General features: G+C 35.9%; 1 protein-coding gene across 1 annotated transcript in view; it reads right to left on the bottom strand.

The window, feature by feature from the left end:
* LOC120417459 (LIM homeobox transcription factor 1-alpha) overlaps nt 1-13,678 on the bottom strand; it is a 58,355-nt gene that overhangs the window by 35,113 nt on the left and 9,564 nt on the right. Inside the window, exon 2 of the mRNA XM_039579516.2 lies at nt 1,770-2,235. Within this exon, the coding sequence (XP_039435450.1) occupies nt 1,770-2,235 (466 nt within the window). The remainder of the gene's footprint in view (nt 1-1,769; nt 2,236-13,678) is intronic.

The following is a 13,678-nucleotide window of genomic DNA, read 5'->3' on the forward strand; positions in this document are numbered from 1 at the left end:
AAATTTTGACTTTTTAATATTTTTTTAAATCTTCAAATTTTTGATTACCATAATTTTTGGTATTTTGAATTTCAGACTGCTAAAATTTTGTATTTCGAAATTTCAGATGTTTTAAAGAAATTTCGAAAAAAAAATTAATATGTATTTAGATTTTTTTTGTTATAATAAAAACTATCATAACAATTTTTTTCGATTTTTTGAATTTCTGATGCTTTGAATTTTGAATAATCTGTTCTTTCTATTTTTGCAAAGAATGTTTAAATTTAGAAAGAAAAATTCTACCGATTAAATTCCATTCCAAAATTTGCAAGTGGAGGCCACCTTCTGTTACGTCCAATCAAGCTCATATTTGGCGCCCACCAGAACAAGCCCCAATAATAGTTTTTGATACACATTCTAATATCTATATCTTCGGGAAAAGTTTGTAATATTTATTTTACAAAATTAAAAATTGAATAAATCCAGTATATAATTTAAAATAAATAAGGTTAAAAATCATTACCCAAAACTGGACAGTGAAAGAAACATACTATTTGAAGAATCAATAGTAAAAGAAAGATAGTAATTTATGAAGTAGATAAAGAAATTAACAATAGTTAAAATAGAGGCAACAAACAAGCTTAGATTGAAAAAGATGGCAGATGAAAAAGTATTCAAATAGATAAATAAAGATAAACAAAATTGACGTCGCTGCCAAATTAAGGGAAAACAGACAGTTTGTTACAGCAGCATCAATTAGTAAATAGAGTGGAGAAGCGTTGAGAAATAAGAGAATCAAGAAAATAAAATCGAAAACAAATAGACGATAATAAACAGAAGGCGTGTTAGAGAATCAGTGAAACAAAATAAACAGAATATAGATTGTGGTTTGGTTGAGCGTTTTAGCAGAATGCATTACTGTGAATACAAAGAGACGAGTTGTTCCTTTTAATTCCGCTATATATGTTTAATATCTTGACAGATACGTATTTCGTCTACTACTTGCAGACTTCATCAGTGTTCTGTTCTCGAGAACAGAACACTGATGAAGTCTGCAAGTAGTAGACGAAATACGTATCTGTCAAGATATTAAAAATATATAGCGGAATTAAAAGGAACAACTCGTCTCTTTGTATTCACAGAATATAGATGGTAGATAAAAGGTTGTTTTAATCAGATCTTTTCTTTTTTGTTTTTTGTTTTTTTTTTTTGCGATAAGGGTGGTTTTGACGATTTTCGCTTGAACTACATTTTCGCCGCGTTGCATAAGGAAGGTGACGACACGAATGCCATTGCAATGGTAAAGTGTCTTTAATAAAACTAATAATAATAAGGAAGGTGATTTTTAACGTCGCCTATCTAAAAATGGTGAATATCCATTTACAGGATTCCGAAATTAGTTTTTTTATTATCCGGATTATGGGTAAATTGTACGAACTAAAATGTAACAGGACATATTTATTTTAATTTGCAAAACATGATGAGCAAAATTAGACAGCTTCATTAGGTTTCGCAAAAAAAACTTAACTTGGAATTTAACATTGTGGAGACGCATGGTGGCTGAAAATGGATGTATTACGGATTTTAAACTGTTATGGTAGTGACTTTTGTTTTCATGGAGTATAGACCAAACCGGAAAAGCACTATTCTGCTCGGAACCTCCCGATGAGATCCGTGTAACAATGTAACGCTCACACCCCATTCCCGGCTGGCAATGACAAGTTCAATTGAACCACACTACAAAGCAAACTGCACGCTAGTAGGCCCTGACCAACAACCACCGGACTCACCTCTCATAGTCGAACCGGCAGTACAGCTTGCCGTCCCGCATGAAACAGGAATGCATCAGCCGGATGGCGCAGGATGTGCACTGCAAACAGTTCTCGTGGTAAGAGATGTCCACCACTTTCATTATGTATCGATCGCAGATGGGGCTGCAGCACTGACCGCAGAGGGTGGTGGCCATGGACATCGTATTTGACGCCGCACCCGTGCCCGGCGTGGACGCTTCCGGGTTGGTCGTTCCGGCTGTGGTTGATTGCACCGGTGAACAGGTTGTTGTTGATGCCTGTTGTAGAGAGGATGTTTTACTAGCGCCACTACAACTATTGTTATTGGTGCCGGCATTGTTATTGATGACGTTGTTTAAATTGTTGTTATTTTCATTTGCTGGCGGCATCCCCGGGTGGCCACCACCGTCACCATGAACCGACGACGGCGGACCGGTCACCAACGAGCACTTCATATCCATGGGAACTACGAGAATGAGGAGAGATAAAAAAAAATCATTAAAATTTTAACATTTGCCACGTTGTAGGACTAGATACCTGAACATTTAGAAATAGAATTCCTTTTTTTATCTAAAACTCATAGCATTTGACGACAATGCCATGGGCACCACGTGGTTCGCGCCCTTTTTGTCACGAGAGATAATGCGATTACCGTAAAAATAACACGATTTAATCAATATGTGCATTAGGGTGGTCCAAATTCGCACTTTTTTGGGGCTACCCCCTGAAATCAAAGATTGACCCATCACTAGGCTAAATTCCAAATTTGAGCTCATTCTGACCACGGGAACCCCTCCCTCCAATCGCTTAAAGTTTGTATGGGAAAAATCGTCAAAATGTATGGAGAAAAGCAACTGTTTTACTTTTTTACCTGTGGAAGGCGCCATAGTTATCCGATTCTTACCATTTCTCAAATGTAGAACCTTCATTAAATTTAGAACAACTTTCCCGAAGACATCATATTTTTAGGATTTTTTCCCGCGAAGTTATTAGCGCTCAAAACTGACCATTTTTGCACGGCTAGCTGTAAGGGGCTACCTAACAACGATGTTTAATTACAATTCGTACACGCACGTGCTCTCTCTCAGGTTCAAACTCTCTCACGAGCTTGCTCGCCTGCCTGCCTGCCTGCCTGTTTGCCTACAAGCGCGCGCGCTGTTTCTCTGCTTGAACTTTTGTCGTCGTCATCGTTTTCGTTCCGCTGCGCTGCTTTCCTGGCATGTTTATTATAATTTTCAGGATATATTTCGATATTTATTTCGAGATATAAAATTAAATGTAATATGTGATTAACAATAGATATCATATTATCAGAGCGTGTGTGAGAGAATACAATTTTCGATAAATTAGTTCCTCCATGAATTGTCATCTGTTATTATTGAGTAAATTTTTAAATAGGGATATTGTAATTTAAATTTATTTCTAGTTTTTTTAAAAAGGTACCATATCAAACTCAAGACTGGGATTTTAACTATTCTAGAAAAAATAAAAGACTATTTTTAACTTAGTCAAGTATAGATTTCAGAAAGAACAATATACTTAGACAATTCATCGATTATGGGAACTGTTTTTTCCACTTTTGTATACCATCAAACAAGCTTAAAAAGAAAATATTTGAAGTTTTTTCGTAGCCCTATGATCACGACTATTTTTCATTCCATACAAAATATTTTAATCTGCCGAAAATATAACAAACTTCCTTACAACAAATTGTGGTATATTTTGCTTTTGACGATTATTAGAAGTTTATGTCAGATTCCGAAACATCCAAAAAGTGCAACGATGTGCCTCAAAAATAGAGATTGTTGAGTTAGCTAGTTTTATATCTGAAATCAAATTGCCTTCGAATGGACAAGCAGTTGGTCGGATGATATTTAGAGTAAAAAAACAAAATTTGTATTACCTGAAGATTTTTTTTTAAATAACTCTAATGAGCATATACGAACAACTGCTTGTAATGCTTGGAAAAACGAACAAACCCTGTTCATTTGCTTCAATCTTTTAAATGAGCCTAAGCCAAAGCCTAAGCTGCCTTTTATTCAAATTATTTTTTTTCAGTGCACCTTAAAAAAAAAATTTTGACGTGATCTAAGAATTTATATGCTAAATATATCTCAAAACAAACCTGCTATTTTAGTTGAAAATTATAAAAAAAACATGCCAGGAACGCAGCGCAGCGGATAGCAAACGAAAACGACGACGACGACAAAAGTCCAAGCAGAGAAACAGCGCGCGCGCTTGTAGGCAAACAGGCAGGCAGGCAGGCAGGCGAGCAAGCTCGTGAGAGAGTTTGAACCTGAGAGAGAGCACGTGCGTGTACGAATTGTAATTAAACATCGTTGTTAGGTAGCCCCTTACAGCTAGCCGCGCAAAAATGGTCAGTTTTGAGCGCTAATAACTTCGCGGGAAAAAATCCTAAAAATATGGTGTCTTCGGGAAAGTTGTTCTAAATTTAATGAAGGTTCTACATTTGAGAAATGGTAAGAATCGGATAACTATGGCGCCTTCCACAGGTAAAAAAGTAAAACAGTTGCTTTTCTCCATACATTTTGACGATTTTTCCCATACAAACCTTAAGCGATTGGAGGGAGGGGTTCCCGTGGTCAGAATGAGCTCAAATTTGGAATTTAGCCTAGTGATGGGTCAATCTTTGATTTCAGGGGGTAGCCCCAAAAAAGTCCGGATTTGGACCACCCTAATGTGCATGCATAATCGTGCGTTTTCCCTTCTCTCCTCACAGTTTTCCGCCAATGAATGAAACTTGAGGGGAGTCCTTTGTAGCTTAACCAGTGGGTGATAGGTGGTAAAGTGTCGGTGAAAAAAATGACTGAGACAGTAATCGGATACAGTTTGACTGTAACAGATTTGGGCGCGTGAAAAGTGTTGATCAGAAAGGATTAATTTGCTACTGTTTGTAAACAGACATCAAGTGAAATTGAACAGGTGGCATACAAGTTGTGCTGGTGGGTTTTTTTCTGCTTTAATTCTAAGCATGAACTTGATGGAACCTGGAACTGTAATTTGATAAATGAGGAAAAAAACATTTTTGCAATTCCGTCGTGAAACTACTTACTTTTCCTGTCATTCTTGAACGACGAAACAGCCTACTTTTCTGTACCAAAAATAACAGAATCGAATAGCAACACTTTTCAAAATAAATGCTGAAAAGTTCTACTTTTCAGCACTCAAATGGGTGCTGAAAAGTTGAACTTTTCAGCACTTGTTTCGAAAAGTAACACTTTTCAACATTTTTTTGATTTAAACGTTTTATTGACAAAATACATGACCAATTTGACATAAAATTTCACTCAGTGTGTGTTTTTTGTAATTGCAAAAAATGTTGTATGGAACTCGTTGCAAAACTTGATTTTTTCAGCACTCTTCGTATTTATCCAACTCGGTGAACCTCGTTGGATAAATGTACGACTCGTGCTGAAAAAATCTTCTTTTTGCAACTTGTTGCATAAACTACTATTTTATGGGCTCTAAAATGTTTAAAAATGTTATTTGTTTTTCAAGTTTTTATCCGAGGCTGAAAAAGAATAAAATTTTAAATAATATATTTTTATTTTACACATAGTTACACTTGTGGTTCGGTTGAGCGTTTTAGCGGAATGAATTAGAGACCCTAAATAGGAATGCCAACTTCCACCAAAACAATCTTGTTTTTAACCCATTCACCGACAACCAAAACCCATTCACAGATCATTTAGCAGTCATCGGGTGTAAAATTACTTCCAAAGCGTATCACACAACCCACACCAATGACGACGGAAGAAAACTTTCCCCAGCCAGCCGGTAGCACCGGAACAAGTTGGCCAGTTGGATTGTGCGCCGTCGGTCGGTCTCTGCTGCCTTTGTCAATCAGTAGCCCATCCTTCAGCATGGTGCCACATGCGTCGACGCGCGTCGTCTTCGTTCATTTCTTCACCGGCGTAATTTATCGCCTTTTGTTTTGTTTTCGTTTTCGGCGGCCCTGAAATAATTAGGTACCATAAACATAAATATCGGCTCCTCAGCCTCGCCCTTGTTAAACCCTTTCTGGCCTTTTTGCACTCCAAGGAAAACTTCTGAGGCGTCTGGGCTGGCTCGTGTTCTCCCTTTCTCCACGTGGCGCGATGTCGCCTTCAACTCTTTGTCGTCGTTTAGAAACGCATGAAATTTAATCCTAATTCCAGTCATTGTTTCGGAAGTGTCGGCGGAGATGTTGAAAGTCGGGAAATGATGTTGTATTATGTATAAATACTTAAATAACCATTCCCGAGCCCTGTCGTGTCTGAGACATTGTGTAACACTTTTAAGTCTGTCGTCACTTTACGGACTCGCGTGACGAAGAATCGTCTGCTGGGGTTTGTATCGAAAGGCGAAAGAGTTGCGAGAAACTTTTCCAGCACCGGTGAATGAAATAGATTAAAGAGCGAAGGAAATGTTACGCACAGACATAGATCATTCATGGCAGCATTAACAGTTTGTCGAACAGATGTTTAGAAGTGTAAAACATTTTATTATGTAAAACGTTGTTTTAACAATGTACTGACCAATTTTTCTTCGGGTATTTAACTTTTGTTCTACGAAAAACTTTACTTATCTTGTTTTATGTTTTTCTTGTTTTATTTTTAGTATTTTAATTTGCATTTATTTTATTTTAATTTATCTTAGTTTTTTTTAGTGTTTGGCCTATTCTACCACCTCTTATCGTTACATTTTGCTTTTCTATTTTTTTTTCATGTTTTCATAGCCACTTTTTAAATTTTTTGCTTGTTTTTCACATCTTCTGCTATAGAATGACCTAATTATTATTTTAATTGTCAAAAAATGCCTAGCGGCATAGTCTGGTACACTACAAAAATTACTGCATACTTCTTTTTACTTAAAATATAGAAAATGGAAAAAAAATGTCATTATTAAAAACATTGGCAAAGTCACATAGGGTACGTTATCCATTAGTGGACCCCTTTCCTATAGTGGACCCTCTGAAGTGTTTTTGATGAAAAAATCAATAAAATCACAATTTCGAGCGTGTTTTTGTCTACAAATCTTTTATTTGGTATGTTCAGCATAATTTAAAACAATGTTGGCTGACATTGACGTGTCCTTTCAGCCAAAATAAGTGTTTTGAGTTCGACATCTGAAATCAGCCATGGCCACTAGCATTTTCACAACAAAACTGCATTTATATTTAATGATTGAATTAACTATCCAATCATTTTTTGACTGATTATTCAACTTCAGCAGGTCGAAATAATGTAAGTTTAAGAAACTTTACTAAAATAAAGCGAAAAACTGCTCATTTTCGAGCAAAAATTATGGGGGTCCAATATAGGACAACGAAAATCTAAACTTTTCCAAAATGTTTTAATGTTAAAAGTACCAAATATGCTGAAGCCGAAAGAATTTATAATTAATCAAAACATTAGTTAATGGTACTTAACTGAAGCATCATAGTTGCAGTTTGAAATGATATTTTATAATAATAAATCAATCACAAAACATTTTTTTTAAATAAACATGCGTAGTTTTATCAGCAACTGTAAACAAATCTATTGTTAGTTTCGGTCAATCATTTATGTAATTAATATGGAAAAAATTGCATCAAAATTACTTTTTTAAATTATTTGTATGTTTACAGTGGTTTTTGAAACGTTTTCTCTGATCTTTTTCGGAAATAAATGTGTTTAAATGTCTGTTAGGTTTTTTTGTTGTTTTAAGCCAAATTTGTTAACAAAACATATTTGTTCATGATTAAAAGTGAGCAAAATCCATCTTTTATTCATTATATCTATCATTAGACCTACACAATGCATCAAAACATCAAATATCGGTTAAATTAGGTATAAAAATAACAGTTTGCCTATAGTGGACCCGGGTCCACAATCGGATTATGGACCCGGGTCCACTATAGGAAAAGGGGGTCCATAACAGGCAAAACAAAACTTTTTTTCAAATGGCTATTTTTCTGCTCAAAAACAAAAAACTGATGAAACAAATACGCAAAATTGTTCAAAACACTCCAGATTCCATTATTTTGTTCAAAGGGTTATGAAAAAGTGCTTAAAATATTGAAAATTTGTAAAAAATGTGCTTCGGCTCTACTAGGGGGTCCACTAATGGTTAAAATACCCTAAAACAAGTCTGGAGTTTTTTTTTTTTTTTTGAAAAGGTCCAATAAACCAAATTGTCAGTTTTTGCTTTTTGGGTGTTTTTTAATACCCCTGACTCAAGGCGGTTTCAAAAACACCCAAAAAGCAAAAACTTACAATTTGGTTTATTGGACCTTTTAAAAAAAAACGTTACTTAATCCACCCTTAGGTGGTTGGTGCCTTCCTCACATTCATAAAGTCAATACATTCAGTAAAAATAGCAACATTCCCCCTTAACATGTTTAACAAATCAACTTTATTACTCATTTCTTTTGATAGGGTTCGCAGACCTTCAATATTTCTGGCTCATCGCAAGGTCTGATAAAAAACCTATTCAACGATAGTTCGCATGGAAGATTCAGACAATATTTCTATCACAATATCTGAAACCCGGCCTCCAAAAAGCGTAAAAATAACACTTAAGTGTTAATAACTTTTGATAGGGTGGTCAGATCTTCGATGTTTTAAACTCAGTTGAAAGGTATTTCAATTATCTAACTAACGACGGGTAGCATCAGGGACCCAGATATCATTTTCATTGAAATATCTGAGATCCGGTGTCCAAAAAGTGTATAAATAACACTAAAGTGCTAATAACTTTTGATAGGGTTGTCAAATCTTCGATGTTTTAAACTCATTTGAAAGGGTTTTCAATTATCTAACTAACGACGGGTAGCATGAGGGACCCGGGCACTATTTTCATTGAAATATCTGAGATCCGGGCTCCAAAAAGTGTATTAATATTACTAAACTGCCCATGATCGCATAAATGTCCCATATGCAAAAACAGCAACCTGAGAAAAACGCAAGGTAAGTTTGTCTCACACATAAGGCTACGTGTTAAGTTTTGACGAAAAAACTGGATTTCCTCCTGATTTCTAGAACAAAGTACTGGATGTTATAGGCTCTTTAGAAAAAGCACACGATTTTGAACCAAACTGCATTAATAACTCAAAAGTGATGAAAATGCATATGGGACATTTATGCGATCATGGGCAGTAAAGTGCTAATAACTTTTGATAGGGTTGTCAGATCATTGATGTTCTAGGCTCATTAAGAAGGTCTTTCGATTATCTAACTAACGACAGGTCGCATGATGGACCCGGACATCATTTTCATTGAAATATCTGAGATCCGGCCTCCAAAAAGTGTATAAAAAACACTTAAGTGCTAATCCACACAGACATTTGCTCAGAACATGATTCTGAGTCGATATGTATACGTGAAGGTGGGTCTACGAAGTCAAATTAATTAGTTCATTTTTCGAGTGATTTTATAGCCTTTCCTCAGTAAGGTGAGGAAGGCAAAACACCGGAAGTCAAACTTCCATCCTTAAAAATTTGAGAGTTTTTCTTTCCAGTGCTTTTCAAAAATTGGTTGAAAATTTGATTTTGGCGATTTTTTTAGATCGAAGTCCGTCTAGAGGCGGGGTTGGGTTGTAGAGGGTTAACCACAATAATAATAAATGTTTTCATAAATTCACTACCATTTTGCATTTTTTACAGCAGCATAACTATAGTAGCAGTGTATAAAGAATTTTGTGTTTCAAAATGGAGCACCCGTAGTCGAGCATTTTTTGACAGTTCGCTCCATAGAGCTTTATGATGTTTCGCGTACGCACACTAGCGCACAATTTGATTTTGCTGGCCGGACAAAATTTAACCTCACTTTTTTGTGTACTTACACGCAATACATACGCACGTAGAATGCTCTATAAGAAATACATTGTAGAAAAAAGCAAATACTGCTCGAATGGAAGTGTTCCATTGAGCTAGGGATAAGCTTTGAAATTAGGTTTTTAAGGGGTTACATACATGTAAATCGGAAAAAAGTCAAAGGTTGGTATGAGCACACACTTAATATTATTTAAAATCTGTTGATGGGCATTGAAATTTACATTTTCATCTATTAACAAAATAAATTTGGAGTCATTTGGTTGTATCATTGCCGAGATATAGCAAATTGAAGTAATCAGTTTAAAAAAACGGGTGCCACGATATCTCAAAACTTTCTTGACCAAATCGGCTCAAAATTGTTGTGAAGACTCATCAAACCATTCCTGTATGCATGACCAAGGATTTTCAAAATGTTAATTTAAAAAAACGATTTAATATCACCAAGAGGTGAAATAGAGCCTCTCTTACAAAATGATGTAACTCCGACAAAAATACTTGTGCAATTAATTTTTCAGAAACATAATTTTAGCTCCCAGTGAGAATTTGACCTAAAGCTTCGAATCTCTTTAGGATAAATTTCGAATGCCATTTTTCAAAATTTCAGGGGTACATTATGGGTCGCAAGATAATTATATTCAATTAAGAAAAACAAAAAAAAGCGCACTTAGTTGATCTTTTATGAAAAGCCAAAAAAAAACATGTGCTGGCGTTTTATGCTTCGACTTGACGACTTGTCGAGTGAAAATGAGCCGGAACTGAATTTAAATGACATGAATTTGATGTTATTATAGGAAAAAATAGGGTAAAAATAAGACGTAAAACACTAATAAGGCTATATCTCTGGAAGTACAGCCATCCCTCATATTCGGAACAGTTTACAGATCGGCCAATGTTCAACAAACATAATGATTTGCTTTTACCTTCATGTTGCAGCGACCTCAAATTTAAATCATTAAATTTGTCCATTTATCGATCCTCACCACAGTTCTGACCATGCGCGCTTACGCAAGCATAAATAATTTTACCCGTCGACTCGCGTTGCGCGACAAATAATTAAGCTTATGTACAGGTGTGGATCATGAGTCATCCTCACCTGAAAAGCCCTTTATTAAATTTCGCCAATTGTTAGGCAATCAAAAAATGGTTAAGCTTTCAATTATGAATGTGCGATGTTATTACACAGGGGAAATTGAGGGTGTGGCTTAACCAAATTCATTGGCATGTTTGTTCAATGGAGAATTCGACCTTCTCATTATTGACCAACATTTTTGAGAATGTTTTAGGAACATAATTTTGATATTCCAATAACATAATTTAAAGTTTCACGACAATGGTTCGAACCCATGACTTCCGATTTTGAGGTGTACTCACTACACCATACGGAAAGTCATGAAGAATTGCAGAGGTCTGCATAATTTAATTCATGAGGTTCATCGATGCTTCTCATCGAAACGGACCACTTTTAGTAGAACAAAATTTAGTAGAGTTTTCGGAGACTGACTATAAAAACCCCAAAATTCTTGAGGAGGGCAATCAGTTCCAGTTAGTTCCAGTCAGTTCCAGCCAGTTCAAGCCCAGTCCAGTTCCAGATCCTGAAGAAGCTCCAGACCAGCCGGACCCGCCAGCAGCCACCAGTAGCAGAGGCCCCAGTCCAGCCGGACTTAGCGGTGGAGGCCGCAGTCCGCCGGGACTTAGCCGCCGTGAAGAGTCCGCCGGGACTTAGCCGCTGGGAAGAGTCCGCCGGGACTTAGCCGCCGTGGAGTCAACCAGGGACGTAGCAGAGTTCGGGTCTGGCATGGCTCGGCGCAGAGGTCTGGAGGGCAAGTCTGGCTTCAACATAGAGAACTGGCTCGACGAAGATCTTAATGCAAAGTGATGTGATCGTGCGCGTAAAAGTTAAGCGTGTTACCGAAAAAAATGTAATCTTTAAAAAGTGTAATAGACAAATAAGTGATGTTTACTGATCTGTTTTGATTCTGCAAGTAAATATCACAAAAATCCTGAAAGCCTAAACCGCTCGGGCCGTTCAGGTGGTGACTAGCGGAAAGCAACGCTGTGTGTGTTTGGACATGCCATTATGATTGGACAAAACCGAGAGTTGAAAATGTGACTATGTGTGAAAGTTAATGAACAAAATGATGTCGCGAAGTAACAAACAGTTAAAATAGTGTAAAAATAAAAAAAACGTTAAATTGAAGAAAATGTTATGTGAGGAGTTCTAAGATGGAAGCAAATGTGCAGCATTACGAGATGGAACCAAAACGGGCTCGACCAATGGCAGAAGCATCGAAAATTTCAAAACCGGCCAACGATGGACAACACTAGGGATTCAACAATGACGAGATCATCTGGATCAACTGGAGACGAAATTCAGCCGCATCGAACACCCAAGAAGACGACCATGGAAATCTGGCAGTTTAGGGTGAGTAAACAAAAGTTATACCGAAATTTAAAAATGTGAGATCATTTTTGGGAACTGTTAATTTTTATGGAAAATTTATTCCAAACATTGCAGATAAACGTAAGCCACTTAATGCATTACTAAAGAAAAATGTGAAATTTATTTGGACAGAAGAATGTGAAAATGCTTTTGAATAATTAAAAAACTATTTAATTTCAGAACCAGTTTTAGTTAGACCGAACTATAATGACAAATTTGTTTTGACAACTGATGCTAGCGATTATGCTATCGGAGCAGTTCTTACTAATGAGAAATCAAATGATCACCCCATCGCTTACGCAAGTCGTGCGCTTATCGGGGCTGAAAGAAACTATTTTACTATTGAGAAAGAACTACTTGAAATTGTTTGGGCAGTAGACCACTTCAAACATTTTATTTATAACCAAGATTTTATCGTTTACACAGATCATAGACCGTTGGTAGCTCTATGGCATTTGAAGGAAACTTCACCAACGTTGACAAAGCTTCGTTTGAAAATCCAAGGCATTGGATGTGAAATTCGCTACAAGCAAGGAAAGGAAAATGTGGTTGCAGATTTTCTCTCACGTTTAAATAATGATGAAGATCATGCAGATGATAAACAAGCATCAAAATTAGTAGCAATTACAACTCGTCAACAAGCAAAACAAAATAGACAAAATATTTCAGATAATCAAAACACAACAAATACTTCAAACAGAAAGAATTTATCTAGAAACAACACTAATTGGAATAATAATATGAATGGACTTCAACAAATTGACATAAATTTAGATAATGACGATGATAGCAACGATAAAACATTTACCTACAAGGATTTCCAAGATACAGATATCGATTTTAACGTTTTAAAATTTTCTAAAAATATTATACCATTTGAACAAGCCGAAGCTACTTTTATGATATTAAACAGTGTTACGGTACACAAAGAATTGAGTAAATACATTGACCTTCCACATGGTATTAAGGATTACACCAATGAAAATATATTTGTATTCCCGCAAAAGAAAATTTGGGGTTTAATTTTGAATGGAACATATCGTTCAGCAGTTAAAAATGAAGAATTTTTCGATGGTTTATTTAAAAGTTTTAAAGATTATCCTGATTTTGCTAAAGATGCATCAGTTATACAAATTATTTCTCATAGAATATTTAAAACAGAGTTGGAACTAAACTTATTACGATTTTTTGCAATGAAACTTTCAAAGTCATTTACACTATATGCAACAGAAAATGAACGAATTTATGTAAAGCCAGAAGATAGAGATCAAGTGCTTAAAGATTTTCACGACGCACCGTTGGGTGGTCATGTCGGAGGTAAACGAATGATTAAAAGAATGAGTCCTCTATTTACATGGGAAAATATGCGAAGAGATGTTTTGAATTATGTAAAGCAATGTGATTCTTGTCAAAAGAATAAAATATGGCCAGCAAATAAGATGCCAATGAAAATTACGACAACATCGTATGAACCCTTTGATAAAATTTATATGGATGTGGTTATGTTACCAATTTCTAATAATGGAAACAATTGTGGTCTTGTGATACAAGATGATTTGACAAGATTTTTGATTGTAGCTCCCATGGAAAACCAAGAAAGTACTACTGTTGCTAGAACTTTTGTCGAAAACTTTGTTTGTAAATTTGGTGCTC

The sequence above is a fragment of the Culex pipiens genome, chromosome 3 (genome assembly GCF_016801865.2).
Source record: "Culex pipiens pallens isolate TS chromosome 3, TS_CPP_V2, whole genome shotgun sequence".
NCBI lineage: Eukaryota > Metazoa > Arthropoda > Insecta > Diptera > Culicidae > Culex > Culex pipiens.